Source organism: Pseudophryne corroboree, chromosome 11 (assembly GCF_028390025.1).
Source record: "Pseudophryne corroboree isolate aPseCor3 chromosome 11, aPseCor3.hap2, whole genome shotgun sequence".
Taxonomy (NCBI): domain Eukaryota; kingdom Metazoa; phylum Chordata; class Amphibia; order Anura; family Myobatrachidae; genus Pseudophryne; species Pseudophryne corroboree.
In genome coordinates, this window is record NC_086454.1 from 345,563,303 (window position 1) to 345,581,355 (window position 18,053).

Genomic DNA, 18,053 nt, shown 5'->3' on the forward strand with positions numbered 1-18,053 from the left:
AATGTGCACCATGGGCGTCCGGCTGCTGTGAGTGATGCTGTAATGTGCATCATGGGCGCCCGGCTGCTGTGAGTGATGCTGTAATGTGCACCATGGGCGCCCGGCTGCTGTGAGTGATGCTGTAATGTGCACCATGGGCGCCCGGCTGCTGTGAGTGATGCTGTAATGTGCACCATGGGTGCCCGGCTGCTGTGAGTGATGCTGTAATGTGCACCATGGGCGCCCGGCTGCTGTGAGTGATGCTGTAATGTGCACCATGGGCACCCTGCTGCTGTGAGTGATGCTGTAATGTGCACCATGGGCACCCTGCTGCTGTGAGTGACACTGTAATGTGCACCATGGGCGCCCGGCTGCTGTGAGTGACGCTGTAATGTGCACCATGGGGTCCGGGTGCTGTGAGTGATGCTGTAATGTGCACCATGGATGCCCGGCTGCTGTGAGTGACGCTGTAATGTGCACCATGGATGCCCGGCTGCTGTGAGTGACGCTGTAATGTGCACCATGGGGTCCGGGTGCTGTGAGTGATGCTGTAATGTGCACCATGGATGCCCGGCTGCTGTGAGTGACGCTGTAATGTGCACCATGTGGTCCGGCTGCTGTGAGTGATGCTGTAATGTGCACCATGGGGTCCGGCTGCTGTGAGTGATGCTGTAATGTGCACCATGGGAGCCCGGCTGCTGTGAGTGACGCTGTAATGTGCACCATGGGAGCCCGGCTGCTGTGAGTGACGCTGTAATGTGCACCATGGGGTCCGGCTGCTGTGAGTGATGCTGTAATGTGCACCATAGGGCCCGGCTGCTGTGAGTGATGCTGTAATGTGCACCATGGGCGCCCGGCTGCTGTGAGTGATGCTGTAATGTGCACCATAGGGTCCGGCTGCTGTGAGTGACGCTGTAATGTGCACCATGGGGTCCGGCTGCTGTGAGTGATGCTGTAATGTGCACCATAGGGTCCGGCTGCTGTGAGTGACGCTGTAATGTGCACCATGGGCGCCAGGCTGCTGTACATTGATTCAGCCAGTCAGTCAGTTCTGCCAGCCAGTTACTATTGTTAGCGCCAGTGTCCCAGCGCACCGCATTACAGGGAAGTAGACGCACTAAATAAACTACAGCTCCCAGCAGCCCTTAGCGCCGAAGCATTCCGGCACTAAGGGCTGCTGGGAGCTGTAGTTTATTGAGTGCATCTTCTTCCCTGTAATGAGGCGCGTTGGGACACTGGCGCTAACAATAGTGACTGGCTGCTGTGCGAGTCTCCGGGAGAGCCACTGCCAAAGGGAGGACAGCAGCCTAGCTGCTTCCAGGAGGAGAAGCATTACCCACCCCTCCCCCACTCACAGTACCTCCGGGCCCCATCCGAGGCACTCCCACACCCCCCTTCCTACTAGGTGCCTCATCAGGCCCTGTGTGCTCTGTTCACGACGTTGCAAGAGGCTACGACCCCTTAACCATCGCACGACCTTTGTCCGTGCAATATTTAACCACTCACACAATTATAATTGGAGGTAATAATCCATATAATAAAAATATTGCACGCCATAAGGACATGCAAGGGTTAAGGGGGCGTAGCCCCTTACGACGGTGTGAAGAGCGCCCGGAGGGCGCGATTAATCACCTCGTGATGAAATATTCTCTTTACTACTCAGTATATAAATGATATAATAAAAGATAATCAGCACCGGGCATAATTACTGCAGAGAAATACCCCCCATGGTAAATTACCCCATACACTGCCAACGGTACAGTGCACAGGAATACTACAGGCAGAGAGGAGGAGTCTGTATACGGTGCACTAAGTATACATTTCAAAATAACTTTTATTAAATTATTATAATTATATCTATTTATCCAAAGAGTGAAATATAGGTAAAATAAGAAAGTGTTAGAGTTGTGTGAGGAATAGCAAGATATTATAATGTGACATACATTAAAGTTCAGGTGTAAGTCTGTATTCGGTCCAGATATACGCAGATATATTCAGGTATTATTATAGAATAGTCTTATGATAATAATTATAATAATAATAATAATAATAATAATAATCCGTTAACAATAGAACACTTATTTTATCAAATGCTGTTACGTGATGTACAATACTCATATTATACTTGTTTAGTGCACCCATTGATTGTGAATATCTGTGTAAATTAGGGAGTCTTCTTACCTCCATATATCTCATATCTTCTTGTTTTTTGCCTTTAAAATTATTGGCGCTTTGAATGTAGTGACTATCTCGCCGGAATCACGATGGCTCCCGCAAATCGTATTACATTTGGCGTACTGTACTGCATATTCTGTAATTATGGGTTTGGTATTTGTGTATATTACATGCAATCAATGTGAACATATTATTATTATTATTATTATTATTATTATAATAATTATAATATTGAATATTTTGCCTTTTGCTTCCTTTCACCTCCTACCAGGTAATATCTCAGGTGACGCTAGGTGGCGCTGCAGCAGCACATATAATACAGAAAGCACCAAGGCTCATGCCATCAGCTGCTATTGCACTGATAATGAGTCAGAAGCAGCATTTTGTTATATAAATGACACGGATTCTTGTTAATGTTTTTCTGTATTTTTTATTTATTTATTACCTCTTTATTTTCCTTATTGTCACTTGTGAAATACACAGCGTAACACTCATAGTACACGGTGCGGTGGTCACTCACTGACCTTTAGGAAAGGCTGCGATCAGGAGTTTGCTGCGATCGGTGCAGATTCGCAGTGAAAGCAGATGTCTGAGTGCGATGCATTTTTGACTATATATAGTTATTACCAGTAGTGCTAGGTAGATGCTAGATTCAAGTGGCCTAAGGGACCTTTTATGTCAGGGGGAGGAGCCACAACACAAGGGGGAGGAGCTAGGCCAGCAATCCTATCCACGCCACCAACTATTACCTTTAGTAACCCGGTGGCGAGCCTGAAGCGTGGCGAGCGTACTTTTTGGGTACCCTGTTCGGCCGTAGCTCCTCCCCCTGGTGACGTGTCTCCTCCCCTAGTGATGTCAGAAGGTCCCTTCTCCCACTCCGATTTAGAACCAACCATATAATGACCAACTGCGCAGGAAGCAGGTGATTAACCGCATCATGTGATCATGAGCCAATGAGAGATGCCTACCAAGGCAGTCTGGCTGAACAGATATCGCACCCCATTAGTGCACCCCCCAAACTCAATAACTAAAGAGCACAATACATAGGATTGTGTGACTTATGGTGGGTACACACTAATAGATATATCTGCAGATCAATTGATCTGCAGATATATCTATGGACGGATCGGGCAGTGTGTTGAGCATACACACTGCCCGATCCGTCGGGGACTGACGTCATGAACTGGGCGGGCGTGTATGCACGCCCACCCAGTTCACCTGTCAATCACCGCCGTCCGCGGCGGCATGTGTACGGGCGGTCGGCCGACCGCCCCGTACACACACAGCGATGCGACAATATATCAGTAGATATATTGGCTGTCGGCTGTGCTGCGGGGCCGACGCGATACGTCTGTGAACGACGGAGTTCACAGACGTATCGGCCGTATACACTGGCCGACGGTCCCGCGATATATCGGCCGTTCAGGAGAACGGCCGATATATCGACCAGTGTGTACGGGCCTTTACTCTGCTCACATATATCCACCACACACAATATTCTGTGTACATTTAGTGGCTGGCGTGGAGCGGTGCGCAAGTTAGTTTAACGGACGGACCTTGCAATTTTGTGCACCGCGCTTGCCCCGTGGCTGAGCGTACGCATAAACGGGTGATTCCGAGTTGTCCACATCTCAGTTGCATATCCACTTGCAGCAGAATGGGCGTACCGCGGTGGCGATGGGCGATAGGTGTTCTGCGGGCTATGCCTAGTTGATCTCTGAAATCTATTGCACTTGGTATGGGGTAAATGCAATTGTGCGCTGATAATGATGGCGGCTATTTCCACAAGCGTATGGATCATGGCGATACTGATGCATAAATGCCTACCGCTCTGCGCATGGAGGATATCCGTATTTAGCTTTGTGCGCGCAATGTGCTTCTCACAATTGGTTGTGGTACAGAATAGTGATATTCTGTAGGCATTATGGGGGGAATTCAAATGTTTGAAAAGTCGGTTGGGTGTCTGTCTATTAGATAGGAAAAAACAGACGCCCAACTGACTTTTCAAACAATTGAATATCCCCCTATGACTACATATCTATGAAATGGCTCTCTAAGGATTTTATATATATATATATATACACTAGGTGCTTCATCGCGCCCTACGGGCGCTCTTCACACCGTCCAAGGGGCTACGCCCCCCTTAACCGCTGTACGCCGTTCAATATATGTATTATATGCAGTATTACCTGCATTCCTAGTTTTGTGAGTGGTTAAATATTGCACAATGAAAGGGCGTTGGATGGTGAAGGGGCGTAGCCCCTTGCGACGGTGTGAACAGCGCCTGCAGGGCACACTGTACAGAATGCAGCGGGTGTGGGGGGGACCAAAGGTGGGGGAGGGGGTCGGGAGGCGCTGCGGGTGGGGATGTGCGGGGGAGTGGGATCCGGAAGCGGTATGGGTGTGGGGGGGGAGGGGCAGGTACGGGGATCTGGCGGATGGGGGAGGGGGTTCCGGAGGTGCTGCAGGTGGGGAAGGGGGGAGTGCGCCGTGGGTGGGGTAGGTGGTCCGGAAGCGAATCGCGTGGCTGAAGGGCAGGTGCGGGGGTGCGGCAGATGGGGGAGGGTGTCCGGTAGCGGTGCGGGTGCTTGAGGGGCAGGTTAAGCGGGTGGGGTAGGGGGTCAGGATGTGGTGAGGGAGGGGCGGTTTCGGGGGTTGACTGCGGATGGGGAGGATGACTGTAGAGGCTGTGGGTGGAGGGGGGGCTGTGGATGGGAGGGTCTGTGGTTGAGGGAGGGGAGTGGGGGCCGTGGCTGGTGAAGGGGGTCTGGAGGGGCCGCATGTGAGGGAGGGGGGGGGGGGGTGGTGCGGCGGATGGTGGAAGGGTCGAAAGGCGCTGCAGGTGGTGGATGGGTGGGTGCGGGGGTGCTGCGGGTAGGCAAGGGGCAGGTAGTCCGGAAGCGAAGCGCGTGAGGGAGGGGCAGGTGTGGGGGTGCGGCAGATGGGGGGAGGGAGGCGCAGCGGGTGGTGGAGAGGCGGGTGCAGTGGGGCCACGCGGGTGGGGTAGGGGGTCAGGAGGTGCTGTGGGTGGGGAAGGGGCGAGTGCACTGCGGGTGGGGTAGGGGGTCCGGAAGTGATGCGCGTGGCTGAAGGGCAGGTGCGGGGGTGCGGCAGATGGGGGAGGGTGTCCGGTTGCGGTGCGGGTGCTTGAGGGGCAGGTGAAGTGGGTGGGGTAGGGGGTCAGGATGTGGTGAGGGAGGGGCGGTTTCGGGGGTTGACTGCGGATGGGGGAGGATGACTGTAGAGGCTGTGGGTGGAGGGGGGGGGCTGTGGTTGGGAGGGTCTGTGGTTGAGGGAGGGGAGTGGGGGCCGTGGCTGGTGAAGGGGGTCTGGAGGGGCCGCATGTGAGGGAGGGGGGGTGGTGGTCCGGCGGATGGTGGAAGGGTCGAAAGGCGCTGCAGGTGGTGGATGGGCGGGTGCGGGGGTGCTGCGGGTAGGGAAGGGGCAGGTAGTCCGGAAGCGAAGCGCGTGAGGGAGGGGCAGGTGTGGGGGTGTGGCAGATGGGGGGGGGAGGCGCAGCGGGTGGTGGAGAGGCGGGTGCAGTGGGGCCACGTGGGTGGGGTAGGGGGTCAGGAGGTGCTGTGGGTGGGGAAGGGGCGAGTGCACTGCGAGTGGGGTAGGGGGTCCGGAAATGATGCTCGTGGCTGAAGAGCAGGTGCGGGGGTGCGGCAGATGGGGGAGGGTGTCCGGTTGCAGTGCGGGTGCTTGAGGGGTAGGTGAAGTGGGTGGGGTAGGGGGTCAGGATGTGGTGAGGGAGGGGCCGTTTCGGGCGTTGACTGCGGATGGGGAGGATGACTGTAGAGGCTGTGGGTGGAGGGGGGGTGGATGTGGGGGGGGGGGGGCTGTGGTTGGGAGGGTCTATGGTTGAGGGAGGGGAGTGGGGGCCGTGGCTGGTGTAGGGGGTCTGGAGGGGCTGCATGTGAGGGAGGGGTGGTGGTGGTGCGGCGGATGGTGGAAGGGTCGAAAGGCGCTGCAGGTGGTGGATAGGCGGGTGCGGGGGTGCTGCGGGTAGGGAAGGGGCAGGTACAGGGATCTTGCGGATGGGGGAGGGGGTTCCGGAGGTGCTGCAGGTGGGGAAGGGGGGAGTGCGCCGTGGGTGGGGTAGGTGGTCCGGAAGCGAATCGCGTGGCTGAAGGGCAGGTGCGGGGGTGCGGCAGAAGGGGGAGGGTGTCCGGTAGCGGTGCGGGTGCTTGAGGGGTAGGTTAAGCGGGTGGGGTAGGGGGTCAGGATGTGGTGAGGGAGGGGCGGTTTCGGGGGTTGACTGCGGATGGGGAGGATGACTGTAGAGGCTGTGGGTGGAGGGGGGGCTGTGGATGGGAGGGTCTGTGGTTGAGGGAGGGGAGTGGGGGCCGTGGGTGGTGAAGGGGATCTGGAGGGGCCGCATGTGAGGGAGGGGGGGGGGGGGGGTGCGGCGGATGGTGGAAGGGTCGAAAGGCGCTGCAGGTGGTGGATGGGCGGGTGCGGGGGTGCTGCGGGTAGGCAAGGGGCAGGTAGTCCGGAAGCGAAGCGCGTGAGGGAGGGGCAGGTGTGGGGGTGCGGCAGATGGGGGGAGGGAGGCGCAGCGGGTGGTGGAGAGGCGGGTGCAATGGGGCCACGCGGGTGGGGTAGGGGGTCAGGAGGTGCTGTGGGTGGGGAAGGGGCGAGTGCACTGCGGGTGGGGTAGGGGGTCCGGAAGTGATGCGCGTGGCTGAAGGGCAGGTGCGGGGGTGCGGCAGATGGGGAGGGTGTCCGGTTGCGGTGCGGGTGCTTGAGGGGCAGGTGAAGTGGGTGGGGTAGGGGGTCAGGATGTGGTGAGGGAGGGGCGGTTTCGGGGGTTGACTGCGGATGGGGGAGGATGACTGTAGAGGCTGTGGGTGGAGGGGGGGGGGGGCTGTGGTTGGGAGGGTCTGTGGTTGAGGGAGGGGAGTGGGGGCCGTGGCTGGTGAAGGGGGTCTGGAGGGGCCGCATGTGAGGGAGGGGGGGTGGTGGTCCGGCGGATGGTGGAAGGGTCGAAAGGCGCTGCAGGTGGTGGATGGGCGGGTGCGGGGGTGCTGCGGGTAGGGAAGGAGCAGGTAGTCCGGAAGCGAAGCGCGTGAGGGAGGGGCAGGTAGTGTGGGGTGTGGCAGATGGGGGGGGAGGCGCAGCGGGTGGTGGAGAGGCGGGTGCAGTGGGGCCACGTGGGTGGGGTAGGGGCTCAGGAGGTGCTGTGGGTGGGGAAGGGGGCGAGTGCACTGCGAGTGGGGTAGGGGGTCCGGAAATGATGCGCGTGGCTGAAGGGCAGGTGCGGGGGTGCGGCAGATGGGGGAGGGTGTCCGGTTGCAGTGCGGGTGCTTGAGGGGTAGGTGAAGTGGGTGGGGTAGGGGGTCAGGATGTGGTGAGGGAGGGGCCGTTTCGGGCGTTGACTGCGGATGGGGAGGATGACTGTACAGGCTGTGGGTGGAGGGGGGGTGGATGTGGGGGGGGGGGCTGTGGTTGGGAGGGTCTATGGTTGAGGGAGAGGGAGTGGGGGCCGTGGCTGGTGTAGGGGGTCTGGAGGGTCTGCATGTGAGGGAGGGGGGGTGGTGGTGCGGCGGATGGTGGAAGGGTCGAAAGGCGCTGCAGGTGGTGGATAGGCGGGTGCGGGGGTGCTGCGGGTAGGGAAGGGGCAGGTACGGGGATCTGGCGGAATGGGGAGTGGGTTCCGGAGGCGCTGCAGGTGGGGAAGGGGCGAGTGTGCCCAGGGTGGGGTAAGGGGTTTGGAAGCGACGTGCATGGGGGTGGGGCAGGTGTGGGGGTGCGGTAGATGGGGGAGGGGGTCAGGAGGCGCTGCAGGGGGTGGAGGGGCGGGTGTAGTGGGGCAGGGTGTCAGGAGGTGCTGAAGGTGGTTGTGGGGGATGTCAGCGCATGGGGAGGGTGTCTGTAGATTATGTGGTTGGAGGGGTGGTGGATGCGGGGGGCTGTGGTAGGGGGTTGGAGGTGCTGCGGTGGTGGGAGGGGCAGGGGAGTGGGAGCTGCGGGCGGGTGGGGTAGGAGTTCCGGAGGCACCGCGTATGAGGGAGGGTCAGGGCAGGTGCGGCAGACGGTGGATGCGCTGCGGGTACTGTACCTGGCAGAGAGGTAGTTGGAGGGTAATCATTAGCAGCTATCAGTGACACTGCTAATCTCTCTGCCCAAGGATCCCATCTCTCATCAGCAGCAGCAGCAGGGCAGCAGCCCACCCGGGCTCAGTGTCAGGGTAACTGTGTGGCGGGCAGCCGGGGAGCACAGGAGTGTGCGGTGTCCCTGCTCCTGCGTGAGCCGCTCTCCCACCGCACATCTCCCGCCGCACATCTTTCCCCCCCTACCCCGCCAGGCACATCTGCCCCCGCACATTTCCCCCCCCCCCCCCCGCCAGGCACATCTCCGTCCCCCGCACATCGCACCCCCCCATCCGCCAGGCACATCTCCCCCCGCACATTTCCCCCCCACCAGGCACATCTCCCCCCTCCCTCCGCCAGGCATATCTCCCCCCCGCCAGGCACATCAGGCACATCCCCCCCCCCTACGCCAGGCACATCTCCGCCCGCACATCTCCCCCCCCCCCCCCTCCGCCAGGCACATTCCCCCCCCTTCCCCGCCAGGCAACCAGGCACATTCCCCCCCCCCCCCCTTTGCCAGGCACATTTCCCCCCGCACATTCTCCCCCTCCCGCAAGGCGCATCTTCCCCGCACATTCCCCCCCCCCGCCGGGCAGCCGGAAGCACAGCAGTGTGCGGTGTCCCCGCTGCCGCATGAGCCGCTCTGCCTGACATCTCCCCCCGCACATCTCCCCCCCCCCCCCACCCGCCAGGCACATCTCCCCCCGCACATTCCCCCCCCCCCCCCGCCAGGCAGCCGGGAGGCACAGCAGTGTGCGGTGTCCCCCGCTGCCGCTTGAACCGCTCTGCCTGACATCTCCCCCCGCCAGCGGGCCGCACTGGGCACATGAGGCAGTGATCATGTCCGGAGCGGGGACCCGCTGTACCGTGAGGACCGAACGGAGGTCTGTATCGGCGGTGCAGGGCACTGTGACAGGCAGCAAGGGACAGGCGCCGGGGCTCAGGCGGGGAGCAGGAGTGAGAGCCGCTCGGCGTCAGACGGAGAGTCGGCTCCCGCCCTCACATCTTCGACGCGGAACCGGGGGGACGATGGATGCTTCTACACCGGACCTTGGTCGGAAGACTGGGGACATGTGCGCCGAGAAGGTGTGTGGCAGAGCTTCTCCTCATTGGCAGCCGTCTCTGATTAGCCCACATCTGTGAGTCCGCCCAGCGTTAGAAATGCAGGCACAGAGTCACAGGGCTATTATATAGGAGATAGACCTCAATAATTGTACGATATTCAATATGTGTGTAAATAAAGTAACGATAGGCTTAAGACCAATGAGGCATACTAAAGTATTGGTATGTAGAAATTGTTACATTCATCAAACTCCACAAATGTATTATTTTCAGTGTTTGAAATGGAAACGGTTTGCCATCCTAAGATGGCGTACAACCCCTGAATCTCTGCATAAGCTGTGTAGTGGGATCTATCAGATCCCATACTGATGTGTTCTGCTGTCCTGCTGCGGCACTTTACCTCCTCCTTCACGTTGGCTTCCCCGCTAAGCGCTTTCCCGGCGTCCTCCCCAGTATGATGAACCTGCAGCTCTGGCCTCCTACTGCGGCGGATCCCGTCCCCTTCAGCGCCATCTCCACTTTTACTGACATACAAGGCTATTAACCAAACTGGACCAACATACATCTCTTCACTCATCTCATAATATCTCCCTACCCGATATCTCCACTCTGCACAAGATCTGCGTCTCATCACGGGTGTAGTAAGGTATGCTGGCGACCGGGCTTCCGGCGACCAGCATACCGGCGCCGGAATCCCATCCGCCAGCATACTGACAGCTGGGCGAGCGCAAATGAGCCCCTTGCGGGCTTGCTGCGCTCGCCACGCTGGGGCACGGTGGCGCACTACGCTATCTATTCTCCCTCCAGGGGGGTCGTGGACCCCCAAGAGGGAGAAAAGATGTCGGTATGCCGGTGGTCGGGATTCCAGCGCCAGTATGCTGGTTGTCGGGAGCCCGGTCGCCAGCAAACAGAAGACCACCCCTCATCCACATGTATTACCTGTTCCCACTCAAAATTACAGGACTTTACCCGGGCTTCACCCACTCTGTGGAATGCCCTCCCCCGCACAATAAGACTCTCCTCTAGTCTCCAAACCTTTAAACGTTCCCTGAAAGCTCATCTCTTCAGACAAGCCTATCCAATTCCAGACCCACCCACATAACCTTCAGTGCTTCCCTATCTAATTACATCCTCTCTGTACAGTCCACATGACATCACATATCTTGTCTTTCTTTACTCTCACACCCTCCTGACCCTTGGCCAACATCACTGGGTGACCATATCATACAACCCATTAAGAACCTTGCAATCTGATGGACCATTATGCAATAGGTAGCATCTATCCTTGTGTATCAATGCCTATTTCCCTATAGAGTGTAAGCTTGCGAGCAGGGCCTTCCTACCTCTATGTCTGTCTGTTTTTACTCAGTTTTGTTCTATTACTGTTGTTCTAATTGTAAAGCGCAACGGAATATACTGCGCTATATAAGAAACTGTTAATAAATAAATAAATAAATAAATAATACATTTCCAGTCCCCTTTGTCACAACTGAGGGCTGATGTTGGTAGCGGGAAGCCTCAGTTGTAGGGGCTGATGGGTACTGGAACTTAGGAGGTATGAGGGGACTCCTAGACATGTGCAATAGCTGTAACACCAATGCCCGAAGGCGTGACTACGACAACTGCAGATAACTTTAAGGGTTTTTAATAAATAATAAAAAGTCATGAAAGATGAAGCAAACAATAAACATGAAGAAAGTCTCTGAACTTCAGCTGGTTTGAGACCAGAACTTGAGAGGATGGTTGTGGGTGTTTAGTGATGCTTGAGAACGTTGAGAGAATACAGGAATGATGCTAGAGATCGCAGGAACAGCACTTGGTTATAATGTGGGAATATTGAGAACCATGTGAACAGAGTTCCGCTGGAGAATGGCTACTATTAGCTAAGGTATTTACTCTGCCGACACCAGGTGCAAATAGCAGGAAAGTCAGACTGCACCGCAGAGAGTTATCACAGGGGAAGCAGGCTGCATTACAGAGAGTTGTCACTGGAAAAGCAGGCTGCACTGTAGAGAGTTGTCACTGGAGAAGCAGGCTGCACTGTAGAGAGTTGTCACTGGAGAAGCAGACTGCACTGTAGAGAGTTGTCACAGGAGAGTCAGGCTGCACTGTAGAGAGTTATCACAGGAGAAGCAGACTGCACTGTAGAGAGTTGTCACTGGAGAAGCAGACTGCACTGCAGAGAGTTGTCACTGGAGAAGCAGACTGCACTGCAGAGAGTTGTCACAGGAGAAGCAGACTGCACTGCAGAGAGTTATCACAGGAGAAGCAGACTGCACTGTAGAGAGTTATCACAGAAGAAGCAGACTGCACCGCAGAGACTTATCACAGGAGAAGCAGGCTGCACCGCAGAGAGTTATCACAGGAGAAGCAGACTGCACTGCAGAGAGTTATCACAGGAGAAGCAGGCTGCACCGCAGAGAGTTATCACAGGAGAAGCAGACTGCACCGCAGAGAGTTATCACAGGAGAAGCAGGCTGCCCCGCAGAGAGTTATCACAGGAGAAGCAGACTGCACCGCAGAGAGTTATCACAGGAGAAGCAGGCTGCACCGCAGAGAGTTATCACAGGAGAAGCAGACTGCACTGTAGAGAGTTATCACAGGAGAAGCAGACTGCAACGCAGAGAGTTATCACAGGAGAAGCAGGCTGCACCGCAGAGAGTTATCACAGGAGAAGCAGGCTGCACCGCAGAGAGTTGTCACAAGAGAAGCAGACTGCACTGTAGAGAGTTATCACAGGAGAAGCAGATTGCACCGCAGAGAGTTATCACAGGAGAAGCAGGCTGCACCGCAGAGAGTTATCACAGGAGAAGCAGGCTGCACTGCAGAGAGTTGTCACGGGAGAAGCAGACTGCACCGCAGAGAGTTATCACAGGAGAAGCAGGCTGCACTGCAGAGAGTTATCACAGGAGAAGCAGACTGCACTGTAGAGAGTTGTCACAGGAGAAGCAGACTGCACTGTAGAGAGTTATCACAGGAGAAGCAGACTGCACCGCAGAGAGTTATCACAGGAGAAGCAGGCTGCACCGCAGAGAGTTATCACAGGAGAAGCAGGCTGCACCGCAGAGAGTTATCACAGGAGAAGCAGGCTGCACTGCAGAGGGTTATCACAGGAGAAGCAGGCTGCACCGCAGAGAGTTATCACTGGAGAAGCAGGCTGCACAGCAGAGAGTTATCACAGGAGAAGCAGGCTGCACCGCAGAGAGTTATCACAGGAGAAGCAGACTGCACTGCAGAGAGTTATCACTGGAGAAGCAGGCTGCACCGCAGAGAGTTATCACAGGAGAAGCAGGCTGCACTGCAGAGAGTTATCACAGGAGAAGCAGGCTGCACTGCAGAGAGTTGTCACAGGAGAAGCAGGCTGCACCGTAGAGAGTTGTCACAGGAGAAGCAGACTGCACCGCAGAGAGTTATCACAGGAGAAGCAGACTGCACTGCAGAGAGTTATCACAGGAGAAGCAGGCTGCACTGCAGAGAGTTGTCACAGGAGAAGCAGACTGCACTGCAGAGAGTTATCACAGGAGAAGCAGACTGCACTGCAGAGAGTGGTCACAGGAGAAGCAGGCTGCACCGCAGAGTATGGACACAGGGGAGTCAGGCTGTACTGCAGAATATAAAAACTGGAGAGTCTCTGGTGAACCTGCAGACTGGAAGACAATTGAAGCACTGACAATTTCCTGGGAGCTGGGACAGGATATTTATACCCACTGGTGAACAGGCATTGGCTGACAACTTGACACAAGCACCAGCAGCGCTGCGGATTGGTGAAAGACTTGACATGTGATCATGTCCAAGATGGCTGCGCCCATGAACAGAGCTTGAAGGGGAAAAGAACCATGTGCCAAACAATGATGGCAGCGGAGGCCGCGGCAACAGAGGACTCCACACTGCAGGTACAGCGGCCACAGGGGATGCCAAACAGTCTCCATGCGGCAGGACCACGGGTGCGACGGCCGCGACAGACAGAGAGCGCCATACCAAGCCAGGTGAATACAATAAGAAGACCGCTGAGCCGGCACTGTAGGTAACATAACAATGAGATGTACCCAAAACACAGTTATGACCCGAGCCTGGCACGCTGAGCCAATCTCAGGAGACACCTAACTGGCAGAAAATGGCGACTAGACACCCGGATCGTGACACCCTTCAGCGACGACTCCGGCCCAATTCAGCAGCGGCTCCAATTCCCTTCAGTAGCGGCTCAGGCTGCATGCTCACTTCCTTGTTCGCTGAATGTGCATGCGCAGAAGAGGACAGACCAGGGGAAATATATCACTTTCCGAAAAACGGTCTTCGCTAAAAGGACAATTTTTCGGAAGTGTTATTTTTTATGGGAGGCATGCTGAATAGTGAAAAAAATGTGAATTGAGAGGGTGAGAACTGAAAACTAAAAATTCTCATTTCACAATTGTTTTCATGATGAATAGTCTCTGCAGTTCATATGTATAGACATAAATACCCGTGAATAGCGCTTTATGATATCTGGATGATGAGGGTTAAACGTACCTTCAGCTGATTGTGCATTAATCTCCCCAGACCCTGCTTGTGTGTAAGTGTCGCATGCTTAGCGATGTAACGCATTATTCCCATATTGTTTATTTTACTGCACACACTTTTATTCCATGCTGTATACAGGATCTGTAAAGCACAATTTCCCTGAGCAATTGATTTTGCAATGTAATTTCGGTGGCTGAGACACAGTATGACAAATTGCCTTGTCCAAGGTTACAGTGGGATCTGAACCAAGGTATCTAGCGCAGTATTCCAGCATCATTGCAGTCAGTCAGGGAGTTTAACTATTAACAATTCCTATAGTAACAACTTAGTGTAATGGAGGCTTTTATTAGCCATGCCGCCCCCCATGTTTTCTTTGCCTTCTGATTACAGGTTATAGTTAGTAAATACAGTATAATTGCTTCCTTGGTCTCCAATAAATATACAGTAAATAAATAAAACTGTAATTATGGGATTTACTATTTGTTTTATAGCATGCAGTGCATGTAGAGGTCAACTGATCTTGTGCCTCTTACTCCATGTATAAAGTCTAATTTATTTCACTTGATGTATAGATTTGGGCAATTAAACAAACAAAAACTACAAAAAGCTTACATGCTTTACATTGATTGTGGCAAAGTATATTGCTTATGGGCAAGTACAAGTACAAATATGGAGTCTTTGAGGAGTTATATATGCATATAACAATCAGCAGAAAGTCTTAATATGGTTTAGCCTTCATCTGTGATACGTCTGGAAGAAATATTGGCATTGAACTTGATACCAAGAAATCATTGTTCTCAGCCTTAAATTAACATCCTATATTTTCATATGGGTTAAGAGAGTGGTTCCCAAACTTACTTGAATCACGGACCCTGAGATCACTAGTGTGTCACAACCAAGCAGTTGAAAAAACCTGCCCCAGAGTTTCAGATTTAGTTTTTTCATGGCACACCTAGGCCAAAAGTTTCTTATTGAGAAATTCAGGAAAAAATATTAAATTAAGTAAATTGTGCTTATCTGTCACCCGTACGGTCAGTTATATGGTGATGGACAGGGTTGCACTTGTTTTTGCCCGCAGATTTTTTGATTGGCAGCCACCAGCACTGTTTTTGTCATATTGACTATAAATAATTTGATTCGGTTCTGGACCGCAAACCCCGGGCACTTCTGCAAGTGCCCTATGGCACCCCAGTTTCGGTACCACTGTGCTAAATGGAAAACACATCCATAAAGAAATAAATAATATAGGACTTAGGGGCAGATTTATTAAGCTCGGTGAAGTGATAAATTGGAAGGTGATAAAGGAGCAGCCAGTCAGCTCCTAACTGTAATTTTTCAAACCCAGCCTGTAACATGGAAGTTAGGATCTGATTGGCTGGTCCTTTATCACCTTCCACTTTATCACTTCACCGAGCTTAATAAATCTGCCCCTTAGTTACAGTATAAAAATAAAGACTAAAAGTTAATGGTCAAATCTGTACCAAAACCAGATGGCATAACTAGATTTTGAAATGATTTCTGAGCAATAATACAACTCCAGAGTTAACATTAGTTATCCCTTACCAATCATTGGTTATCATATCATTCTATCAGATGAGGGTATATTACAGCTTATGGGGTAAAAGTATATGGCCAGACTTATCTAGACAAAAATAATCTTCATTTAAAAAACAAAACAAAAAAAAACATTCAAACAGGTGCTTAAGTCCACAGTGCTACTTTTTGGCTTCAGAGGTAACCTGGTAGAATATGCTGCTGTAGATCATATATGTAGGTGAATAACGCATTTACAAACTGTGCTCAGGATTTTTTTCACAAATGTTTTTATTGAGATCAAGAAAAAAAAAACATTTTGCAGCTTCGACAATTTTGATAACCAGTATACTATATGATGAAAGAGTGTATTTTCTAGGGCAATTAAGCACAATAAGAAGTTATATTTTTACACGTGAAATAGCTAATTACAAATAGTAATGATAGCACAATGTAATGATTTTGCTGTACAAATCAAGCAACATTAACTGTACAGACATGTAAAGTTATTATATTACAACAAGGTTAATAAATGTAATTCCAAAACACAATTGTTTTTGGATATAAAAACAAAGGTTCCGTGACTATTGATCACATTAAAAGTCTAACACATCATGATTCAGTTATTAGAGAAAAGATAAAATAGGAGAGGCAACGAGAAGAAAGGAGAAGAGAAGGAGTGGTAAGTGGATAGATAGTGAGGGGAATGCTGGAGGATGGTGAGGTCATATTATTCTGCAAGTTTCCTGCTAAAAGTACAATTATAATTGAACATCTATGTTTCCGTATAGAAATGGTATATTCGTTACTGTGCAATCGCTGGCGACAAACTGTCCTATGGTGATGAAATTGAGAACACAGATGACTCTACACCGAAGGTATTTTCAGTCATGTTTTCTGTAAAAAATAATGCTACCTCCCATATACAAATGTGTTAACCTTATCCTTGCTGATTTTTTTCCCCCATTTATGACATATATACAGTATTATATTGATCAGTCTATTGTGATATATAGGATACTATGTGCTTGGGCCTATATTAGATTCCATAGGCAGTGCCCTAGGTATGCAGTTAACATACCACCCGTCAGAATCCCAGCTGTCTCAATACCGATGCCCGGATCCTGACGGGGGTACTATACTGCCGTCAGAATACCAGTGAGGTAGGTGATTTCCCCTTTATGGGTGTCCACGACACCCATAGAGGGTGAATAGAACCTGTGGCGCGCTAAGCTCGCTACTGAGCCTGCTGAGCCCCCCCTGTTCCACTCAATATGTTTTTATTATAAGTAATACTTCAGCCTGGCCTTGATTTAATAATAGGATTACAGTGTTAGCATATAAAACACCTGGAGCACTCCATGTAGATACCTGTGCAAAAGGATCACACACATCTGTATATAGGACATACCTGAAACTAAGCAGTTCATGCACAAGCACCATTTGAATAAGTGTTTATACTGATTGGTGGACATGAACCCAGTGCAACCAATCAGATTCTTCTGTTAGAGTTTGAATAATGAAAGCACAGCGTGTGATTGGTGGCTGAGTGACCCCGCTGTTTCTGTAGCCCTGTACCAGTTCCCATAGAATGTTTTGTATAATTTAATTTATCCCACGTTCAGCTTCATGTCCTCCTCTGAGGCGGAACCATCCTGGAAGCAGGTTGGCTGTATTGCATGTACAATGTAGCCATGAGCCAGAGAAACAGAGGAGCTTACACGAGTTGGAAACAGACACGGGTACAGTGACCCACGCTGCTATAGTGTAGCGGATAACCCCAGTGTGACATGTAGTGAGTCTCATCTTCTCTTGTCCCATCCAGACCTGTACTTCTCTCTAATCTACTGTTTCCTAGCGTATTTGTGGGCATGATGCATTATCCTCAGAGTGCCTGTCTGAGAGACGGTCAGGCATTATAAATAAGCATCCGTCGGCCGTCTCTGTGAGGAACGCCACAAGCCTTGTCGCTTTTTATACTCATTCTTCTTCACTGTGTCTTTGACAAAAAAATAAAAATAAATAACAGAAGAAGCAGGAATTTCTGCTTGAGGGAATCTGACATTGTGCTGCTACTTGTATGTGACCCAGGGGCCGGTGCAAGGTTTCTCTGTACTGTAGGCAAAACGTCAGCCTACTGCCCCCAGTCACCACCAATACCCAGATGAAAAGTGTGAATTATAAGTTCCACAGCCACCATTTGTATTAAATACAACAAGGATATTTCTTTCAGACACATCCTTAATTTTGTGATAGGCAGCCAAATTCCAGATCCGGTCTCTAGGTCGACACTATCTAGGTCGACCACTATTGGTCGACAGGGTTTCTAGGTCGACAGGGTCTCTAGGTCGACATGTTCTAGGTCGACAGGTCAAAAGGTCGACATGAGTTTTTCACAATTTTTTTCTCTTTTTGAACCTTTTTATATTTAACGGTCCATGTGGACTGCGTTTGGAACGGTAACCTGATGCATGGCGAGCGAAGCGAGCCATGCGAGGGGACACGGTGCACTAATTGGGGTTCCCGGTCACTCTACGAAGAAAACGACACCAAAAAAACTCATGTCGACCTTTTGACCTGTCGACCTAGACCATGTCGACCTAAAGACCCTGTTGACGTAGAGACCCTGTTGACCTAGTTACTGTCGACCAATAGCGGTCGACCTAGACACCGTCGACCTAGTTACTATCTACCTTCCATACCACACCCACC

At 52.5% G+C, this 18,053-nt stretch overlaps 1 protein-coding gene across 3 annotated transcripts in view; it reads left to right on the forward strand.

Annotated features, from left to right (window-relative positions):
* Positions 1 to 18,053, forward strand: part of PLCG2 (phospholipase C gamma 2) — a 391,280-nt gene that overhangs the window by 262,863 nt on the left and 110,364 nt on the right. For all 3 annotated transcript variants that reach the window (XM_063945955.1, XM_063945956.1, XM_063945957.1), the window contains exon 16: positions 16,133 to 16,219. In XM_063945955.1, the coding sequence (XP_063802025.1) occupies positions 16,133 to 16,219 (87 nt within the window). The remainder of the gene's footprint in view (positions 1 to 16,132; positions 16,220 to 18,053) is intronic.